Source organism: Marmota marmota, unplaced genomic scaffold, assembly GCF_001458135.2.
Source record: "Marmota marmota marmota unplaced genomic scaffold, marMar, whole genome shotgun sequence".
Classification (NCBI taxonomy): domain Eukaryota; kingdom Metazoa; phylum Chordata; class Mammalia; order Rodentia; family Sciuridae; genus Marmota; species Marmota marmota.
Genome location: NW_026000026.1, coordinates 82718420 through 82728625, shown reverse-complemented (window position 1 = coordinate 82728625; position 10206 = coordinate 82718420). Strand labels below are relative to the sequence as shown.

Here is a 10206-nt window from a genome sequence, read left to right as displayed (position 1 = left end):
ATATATATATATATATATATATATATATATATATATATATATATATATATATAGTTGGCCCATAGTGTCTGAATTAGATAATTCTCTTCCATATTTCTAAAGAGATATTTAAACACAAGCACTAGAGAGTCCAATGTTGCATAATGCTTATCTGATTAATGGTATAAATTTACTCTTAGGATAATAACTTATATCTGCAAGAGGTTTAAAGAGACAGATGTAAAGATTCTTGTGAAACATTCTGACCTATAGCAACAATAGCTCACTCTCTGCATTAATTTGCATCATTAATACCTAATTTCTTGGATGGCCTTGTTCTTTGGTACCAAGCACTTGGTGCCTTCAGATCATCTGGCATCTTGTGGGTAAGTTAGCTCCATTGTAATAGTTGTTGTAATAACTTCTTGAAATGATTTAACCTGTCCGGGAATATATAGGTATGAAAAGATGTTTTTCTAGAAACACTTTAAAGCATCCCTGCAAGAGTTACCTTTCCTGAGTTAGTAGAGATTGTGATAAAATAAGGCCTCCAGGAAACTTGCAGTCCTCCCTTTGTTTGGGGACTAGACTCACTGTGAATTGCACACCTATCAAAGATTTAGAAAACTTTCTACTGTGATTGATTTATATAATGACTGGAAAATTAACATGTGAGTCCCAGTTTTACATTTCTTCTTTATCTGCTTGTTCCATCAAAATATGTACCACTGGCTAGCCATGGTGGTGCATGCCTGTAATCCCACCAACTTGGGAGGCCAGAGCATGAGGATCTCAAGTTCAAAACCACACTCAGCAATTTAGTGAGGCCTTAGGTAACTTAGTGAGACCCTGTCTGAAAATAAATTATAAAAAGGGTTGGGAATGTGGCTCAATGGTTAAGCACTCCTGGATTCAATCTCTAGTACAAAAAAAAAAGAAAAATATAATAAAAGTAGTACCTTCTAAAACCTCTCATCTGATCCAAAGTACAGATTGGCATTAAAATGAGGTACCTTGTGAACAATTCTAAAAGACTGAGTCTATAATTTGGCATTGTAAAATATCAGAGGCAACAGGGATTTGGACTTAAGGCTTACTGTAAAATAGTTGGAGGAGACACAATATATTATTTAAGACAATATAAATCTGCAGTATTAGAGTGTGGTATTGGCAGAAAGACATAACTAATTGCTGAAACATAGTAGAGAGTCCAGTCATAAACTCTCACATGTGTACAATTGATTTTCAAAAGAGGGACAAGGAAATTTAGTGGATAAAGGGGAAACTTTCAATTAATTATGGGACATCTGGATTTTCATCTCAAAATTTAAATCATATTATATTCCAAAATTAACCCCAATGTACTATAGACCTAAGCATGGAATCTGTAAAACCATAAAACTTTTAAGAAAAATGTAGGACATCAGAAAATATGAACTGAAAAAATTAAAAAATAATAAATTATAGTTTGAATTTATCAAAATAAAATTATTTCTTCTTAGAAAAACTCTATTAATTAAATGAAAATGCAAGCCACAGAATGGGAGAAAATATTTATGATAAGTAGATCTTATTAAAAAACTGTTCAGTTCAATAAAATGGGCAAAATATTTGAACAAACAATTCAGAAATGAAGACATACAACATGCCTTAAAAGATGCTTAACATTGCATTAAGAAATACAGATCAAATCCATAAGAGCTCTGGCTGCATACCCATTAGAAAGTCTTCGGTTGAAAAACAAAAAAATATCAAGATATTGCTGATGATGTACAACCACTAGAACTGAAATTCACATATACTGATGCTGGAACTTTTAAGTGGCACAATAACTTTGTAATGATTTTAGGTGGTTTTTCTTAAACACTTAAGCATTTACCTACTGTAAGATTTATACTTTGTACTCCTAGATCCAAAAATAAATAAATAAATAAACAAATAAACAAACAAATAAATAAATAAAATCTCTGTATGATTTTAATCATTTTAAATTCAGTAAGACCCATCTATAATCTGTCCAGGTGAATGTGCAATATATATTTGGCAGAATTTACATCTGTAATTGTTAGGGCTAGTGTTTTAGAAATATCATTTAGGCCAAGGTGCTTAGTAAGGTTGCTCACGTAATCTGATGTCACTTCTAGATGGTATATAAACTGCTTAGATGGGGAATTTAAATATCCTACCATGATTGTGTAACTGTCAGTTCCCATTATTATCATATTTTGATCCACGCTTCATAGAATTCTTTTGTTAGACACTAATATAGTTATTATTTCTATGTCTTCTTGGTAAATTGAGCCTTTTTTTATGAAGAGTCCCTTTTATCCCTGGTGGCATCATTATATTGAAGTTATTATATCTGATATTAATGATTTTTATATTCTTACTTTTTACACGGTTTAACATTTGCCCTTCATTTATTTTAAATTTATTTATATACTTACATTTAAACTGAATTTTTTGCTGTAAGCATATAGTTGAATTTTACTTTTAATCTGTTTAATAATTTATGGCTTGTCAATTGAGAGGTATTTAATCCATTTGTATTCAATCGTTGATGTTTGGATTTAGGTCTAGTATTTGATAATATGATTTCTTTTTTAACTCATCATTTCCCTCTGATCCCCTCTCTGCTTTCCTCTTTCACTGAGCCTGCTGCTTAGGGAGGGATGCACATGGAGCCGTGAGAAAGGAAGGGGACACCCACCTAGCCAGCCAGATCCGCTTAATCAATGGGGTGACAGATCACCCTCACATCCTCCTTCCTGCTTTCTTTTAACATTATTTTCATGCTTTTTAGAATCTTATTTTGTTTGTTATATTTTAATCCTAACTCTTTACCTGTTTTAATGGCTTGGTCAGGTCTGGGATTATAAATTAATAAGCTTGTCAAAAATAGGGCCATTGTGGCAACTCAAATCAGTTGAAATTAATCATTGATAATATTTACTTGAATGAGCATGGAAATATTCCAATAAAACTTTATTTAGAAAGGGGGAGGCTGGCCAAATAATAGAGCTATTGTTGCCAGACCTTTTGATATTACCCCACAAATTTCTGTAAGTTTTTCATATTTTTCAATATTTTCTTTCTCTCATTTAGATTGGATAATTTCCCTTGACCTATTTTCAAGTTTACAAAACATTCAATTTTTATTTCACGTATTGTATTTTTCAATCTAAAATGAATATTTTCATTCGCTTTTTAAAAAGATATCTTTTAATTCTTTACAAGTTAATTCCCTTTACCCTGCTGAGTACATCAATAAGGCCAGTTTTAAATTTTATGAAAATTTATGTATGTATCATCTTAGTGTTGAATTGTTTCTTTCTTCTTTATAAATAGTCATATTTTACTGGCTTTTCATAAGAAAATAATTTCTAATTACATGCTATAAATTGTGATGTTCTGTTGTAGAGTAAGGATTGGCAAACTTTGACCTGGTAGGAGCGGCTACTGGTTTTTGTAAATAAAGTTTTGCTGGAATGCACTTGTTCATGTATTGTCTGTGACTGCTTTGGGGCCGCAATGTCAGTGTTGAATAGTTTCAAGAGAGTCCATATGACCCATAATCATAAAATATATGCTATTTGACAACTTTCAGAAAAAGTTTGCTGACCACTATTGTAAAGACTCTTAATTCTTTTTTTATTACTCCAAAGAGTGCTTTAATTTTTTTGTTTTCACAGGCAATTAAATTCGTTAGATTCAGGCTGGATGTTTTGTTTCATCTGCTGGGAATCAGTTCACTCTTCTCTTATCTGGACTCTTTATAGTGTGTTCCATGTATGCATAGGTCAGGTGCCATGACAGCTGTAGGCTCCCCTATTCTCCTCTCTCTCAGATGATTTCCTTAGTTTCTTAGGCAGCTTTGACTATTCATATTGTATTTTAGGTGTTTTTTGTTTGTTTGTTTAGACACAGATTTATTTAGGAAAACAAATACCATCTTTCTCAAAAAAGACGGAGACATCTTTTTTGGTGTAAAGCAAGGAATAAGCATTCCAGGGTTAATGTGTGCCATCTCCACAGAGAGAGACAGCCTGATTTTTTCTTCATAATGGTATGTTTTTCACCATTGTTTTGTCCACCCAATGTCAGGTTCTGTGCATGGGCAACCATGAAGTCAAAGTTGTAAAGATGATTAACTTACTTTTTGCTGATTCTTTCAGTTCCTCTCAAAAAAAAAATTTTTTTCTGCATTTGTTTACTCTCTGGAACTTTTAAGGAAGTTAATTTTTCATATTCTGTCCTCAGTTTAGAGTTATAAACTACAAGAAATGTTGGTCTTCTGTGACCTTAATCCACCATTCCAGAGAGGATCTTACCTTAATTCTAGGTCTTTTTTCTTTTCAAATACTTCAATGAGGTCCTTTCATCTTTATATTCTTTTCTTTGCTTGGGGGCTTCCACTAATAGATATTGACAGTCCTTACTATTAATTTCTTCTTGCTCCTTTGCTTTCTCTAACACTTCCTGATGTATTTATTGAAGAGTCCTTTGTGTCTTGCTGAGTTATTCATTGGTTGTGTATAGATTATTTCTCTTCCCATACCGTACCTGTTGCTCAGCTTCTGCCTCTGGCTGTCCCACAGCATAGTGGAGTATAGGAGGGAAAGAGAAAATGTCAAACTTGCTTAACCAACAGTGGCCAAATCCTCTGTGCTAATGGATGCAGTTTCTAGGATGTAAACAAACTAGATTTCTAGTACTTCTGAAAGCCACTAAAAAGAAGATTTATAATTCATGGTTAAAATTTAATTATTCATACTTTTCACAGTCAATCTTATTTGAATTTATAGTTGTGTTATCAGGCTCATCATTGCTTCTCATTTCTTTCCTATGAAATCATCTTTCTTTGTATTAAAGAATATCATTTAGAAATATCTTTTCAACAGATCTGTTGGTGGTAAACACTCCTTTTTTGTTTCCTTGAAAGGGTCTTTATTTAACCTTCAGTCTTGATAAAATTTTAGCTGAGGTCAGGAATCTAGATTGACAGGTTTTTGCCCCCCCCACCCCTTTCATTGAATACTTTGTGTATTCACTTCCTTACATTGGTGCCAAGATGTCATCTTCACTATGTTCCTAATCTTAAATTTTTCAACACTTCACTGTTTATTATAGTTTTTTTGAATAAATATCCTTTAATGGTAAGTAAACTTCCTTTAATGATTAATTTAGTAAGATTTTTTAAAGAATGATAAATTAGGTCACATATTTTGTATGAATAGATATAAAAATCATAGCTGTTAAAGTTATTGATGTATCTTGATTGCATTAATCACATCCCTGACATTAATCTAACCTTATTTTTTGAAGAATATACTTGGTCATGCTGCTTTGAATTGTGTCATGCATGCGTTGCTCTATTCAGCCTGTTAAATTTGTTTAGCGTATTTAAATCTAAGTTAATAAATGGGATAGATTACTCTTTTTGCTTTCTTTTTAAATTCCTATATGGCTTTAGTATATAAAATGTGTTTAGAAGTTATGTCTGGTTTTTCTTTTCTCTAGGGAATTTATGTGAGTTGGGAATCCAGGTTTCTTGAAAGACCATTCATTTTTGGACCAGGTGTATTCTTTGTGGGATTAACAATCAGCTGTAACTCACTAGTAGTTGTAGGATAATGATATGTTCTGTGATTGGAAAAGAATATTATAAAGCATTGTTCTAACTGAACTATGTTTTTTATAAAATGTTGAGTTATTGAAATTATATATTGAAGGGCAGTAGGTGAAAGAGCAAGGAGTTATCTGATCAAGGGTTATTACTTCCAGGTAGATTATTTAATATTGTTTTATTAGAACAACCTAATGGAACTCTTTGCCATAAAAACATGGGTACAGATCATCTTTGAAGAGAAATTTTTAGGATTTTCTGTAGGAACAACTAACCTTCCATTTAAAAATATACTGTAGTATATTTATGCAAACTTGCTAAAAGCCTATTTGAGATAAACATTCTAATTCTTTGATGTTCTTTTAATGACTTTTTTCATATAGAAGAATAAAAAAGGGAATATTATATTATATTTTATCAGTTTGCTAAAAAAGAAAGTAGAGTTAGTAGAGTTGTACATTTCTCTTGTATTTTACCATGCAAAACATTTTTAGTTTTAAAATTATTTTCTTAAGTGATATTAAGAGTTTTCGCTAACCAAATTAAAAAAAGCATGTGATTCGTGTATGAAACACATGTAGAGTGTTGAGTGTTTTGTTCTAACAACACCCACTCTACCCCTGGGAAAGGGCTTGGTATTCATTCATTCATAGCTCTAATATCACAAATCTGAGGCATTTCACTTTTTAAAGGTGAAAACAATCTATACCATTTCTTCTACATTTTCTTGCCTTAATTTTGACAGTTCAGTTTGAATTCCTGGATAAAAGTTACTTGCAAGACTGAAACTGCAACTTATTCACCATAAGATCTCTAGACCTGCAGAACAGAAAGTGTACAAAAGCTCTCCTCTAAGAGTCATTTATTCTATGTGACTGTGCTTATCTTGAAAAACTGCCAAGTTTGCTTTTTATGCTCTTGGTGCCTCAAGTGGGAATCAATTAGAGTACCTGCTGTTTTGAATAGCAGAAGATGGTGGAAGGTCAGAATTTAGACCACCAACAGTGTTCAACAAGCAAGTACTCTTCTAAAATGACAGTGTAGAAAGTTTGATTTTAGGTCAATATGCATTGGTAAACTAATGAACTTGACTAAAATGAGTCTTCTTTTAGCACAACTGAGCTTTACTGAATAGAAATAAAGCAGTTGTTCAGTGGAAAATTAACATTTGATTTTTTAGTTATAGAAACATTTTTGATAGAAAGTCTTAAAAGAGGGAAAATATTGAGGAATTAAATCCTTAGGTCAGAGATCTGTCAGCTAATATAAAAATGTGTTTAAAAGCCATATATGATGAACATTTGGCTACTTTATTTATTTCCAAGAGTTTAAAATATTGCAAAAGAACAACATTATTTGGGCATTCTTTAAAATAATTTTCTAGGTATTTTTTTTCTTAGAAAGATGCATGCAAATAAAAAGCACATTAGTTAAGATCAATCATATCTTACATATAACATATTTGTGTGAAACATTTTGAAAGAGAGAAAATGTCTGTCACAGCAGATAAAACTAGGTAAATAAAAAATTTCAGACTCTTTATGATAGAATTTTGAATTTATGACCTTACAAACAAGTTCATAAATCTAAATATTAAAACAAATGAAGATAGGAAAATAATATTTTAGGAAATACAAGTTCAATGTTACAGTTCTAACAGACCTGTTTTTGAGACTTTATATATATTCTTCCCAATGTAGCTGATAAAATGGTTCATAATTTTGCTGTGATGTAATATGTTTTGAACAAACCCATCAGAATAATCCTCCTAAAATAGGCTTTTTACTTACAGACCCATATATCAATTGCTAGGTGTCTTCCTTTTTCTCTACAAATATTGGATTCCTAGTCTTTCCTGGTATTTTTTTTCTTCTTCTTTTTTTCTTTTGAAAAAAAAAAGACATAAATTCATTCCATGCAGTACATAAAGGCAATCTCACAGAATTATTAACTTCCTCTTCCAAATTTTCAGTCTGTTCTTCACTACGTCTTTTCATTACTGCTCTTCCTACTTTTATCTGTGGGTGATACTTTCCAAAGCACAGTGGGTGACTGAAGCCAAGAATAGTACGGATTCCTTTACATATTACTATATCTTTCCTACAACAACAACAAAATTTAATTAATAAATTAGGTACAATAAGAGATTAACAATAGCTAATAATAAATTAGAATAATTAGAGTGGGGAGGGAGGAGGAGAGGGAAAAGGAAGTACTAGGGACTGAATTAGAGCAAATTATATCTCATGCTTTTATAATCATGTCTAAATGAATCCTAATGTCAAACTAAAAGGAACAAATTAAAAACAAAAAATAAATAAAATTTATGAATTGTTTATTTTATGGGTTTTCTGTTTAATAGTTTCAAACTGTGATAGACCATGGGTAATTAAAGATGTGAGAAGTAAAATTGTAGTGAGGAAGTACTGCCTAGACACCTTTCCCCACTACACAGGCCTTCTCACCTTTCCATGACTGTGTCACTCACATTCACTCATCCTGTCTTATTGACCTGATCTCCAGCTTTGTGCATCTTTCTGGGCACTAAAGATTAGCTACTTTAATCATCTTTGAATATCTGCCATGGATTTCATATTTCTCTGCAATTTGTTAACATATGCTTGTGTTTGAAGAACCTCAGCCATCTTAAAGAAGCAGATGTTTCTGGGCTGGCTGTCATTACAGCGGTGGCTGCAGTAGCTGCATCTCTTCCCTCTTGTATTTACTTAACTCGCTTATTTTATTGTCACCATGTCTCAGCTACTTTATCCTAATATATATAATATATGTATATATTATATATATTTAAATTCTCTTTAGATTTTCCCTAGAAAAATTTTATTGTATCTCAAAGGTGTAAAATGCATTCATACCGAGGTAAAAATGACTGAAAACAATTATAGCAGAGCCTGTATTGTGTTGAACATCAAGGCCATATGTGCTAACCATGGCACAAAGCATATAGCAGAGTTGAAGTGCGGATAGACTTTAGGCAAGGAGACACTGAATTCACATCACAGAAACAAACATGTATTCTTCCAACTTGGTTCATATCAACATATAAACAATGATTCTTTTAGCTTAAAATTTCCCATAGTACATACATAGTCTTGCATAACCATGGGTATTTTAAAGAAATTTTAAAATATTTAGCTTTATTAAACAAATTTTCTATATTGTATCAATCTATCACTATAAACACATTATATACTCTTTCATTTATGTTTAATATTAAGAGTACCTGAAGTATATTTTTATTCAAATCATTTTGTTGTCCCTATCAAATGACTTTCTCAAAAATTATTGACTTAAACTCAAAACTCTGATACTGTCCCCTTATTAGTTATTTTGCCCTTATTTGCAGCATGTTATTTGTACGGGATTATGGTGCAAGGTAGAAGGTGAGAAAGAATGCAAAACTAAACTTGATCCACCAATGGATGGGACAGACTGTGACCCTGGTAAGGTAAGTGATGAGTGTTGCTTGAATTTAATAAAAATATGAAATGAAACTTGGAAAACTTGCATTTTCTCTTGTCAGTTAAATATGCATCCATCTTGACATTGGTGGAATTATTTCCATGTATACACAAATATTAATATTTTCTCTATCTTTAATTTTAACTTTTACGTTTTTTTCAAATTCATGATTCTTTGTTAATATTGAGGAGGTATGTTTATTGTTGTTCATTATGCTAATATAAAGAGTCATATATATATATTTTTTAAACAAATGTGATTCATATGTTTTAACTAATTAAACAGAAGAGTATGAATGTTAATTATGTTTGAAAATAAAATAAGCACAGACAATAGTTTATAAATGATAAAATTTCTCAGAGCACTAATGAATGTTCCAAGTTGTCTCAGCAGACCAGAGTATATTTTTCCTTGTCAAGTTAGCATTTTAAATAAAATATTCAAATTGATATTTGGAGATTAATCAATATTTGACTAGTATAATTTAATGTGGTTCATAATATTTTAGGAACTTGTTAGTATACATTTTAAGGTCAAAATAATTGATGCTAAAAAAATAATTGTCCTTTGAAGAATGTGAAGTAGGTAGATTCCATATGTACTTATAGTTAATTTCATCAAAAGAAATACTTTCCATGATTTTTTAATTTGTATTTTATAAAAGAATGGGGGATTTATTGATGAATTGTGAAATCAGAAACCTCCTCATCTCTGGAGAGTATGGATATTTATTACATTTGAAAATAAACAGCAACAAAAACTTTACAGATTACTTACTGTGAATTAAAAAAGAATTGTTATGTGAAGTGCTAGTTTAAAAATACAATTTAAAAGTGGATGGAAATACAGCAATTCTACTTCTAGAAAATTGTCATATGTATTTATTCATGTGCAAGAAGACACACATACACACATACATACACATCCTCCCATGCAAAGTAGCCTATGTTAACATGCACTTTTTAATGATGAAATTTTTTTAAAAAATATTCTTGGGCTCGATTGTGGCTCAGCGGTAGAGCGCTCGCCTAGCACGGGCGTGACCCGGGTTCGATTCTCAGCACCACATAAAAATAAAGGCATTGTGTTGTGTCCATCTACAAAAAAAAAAAAAAAAAAAA

General features: G+C 31.4%; 1 protein-coding gene and 1 long non-coding RNA gene across 4 annotated transcripts in view; one reads left to right on the top strand and one right to left on the bottom strand.

Annotated features, from left to right (window-relative positions):
* The window catches only part of LOC125619128, a 141593-nt gene that overhangs the window by 28269 nt on the left and 103118 nt on the right, over positions 1 to 10206 (bottom strand). The gene's annotated exons all lie outside the window — the stretch shown is intronic.
* Positions 1 to 10206, top strand: part of Adamts19 (ADAM metallopeptidase with thrombospondin type 1 motif 19) — a 251578-nt gene that overhangs the window by 153365 nt on the left and 88007 nt on the right. For both annotated transcript variants that reach the window (XM_015500639.2, XM_048811813.1), the window contains one exon: positions 8970 to 9071. In XM_015500639.2, the coding sequence (XP_015356125.2) occupies positions 8970 to 9071 (102 nt within the window). The remainder of the gene's footprint in view (positions 1 to 8969; positions 9072 to 10206) is intronic.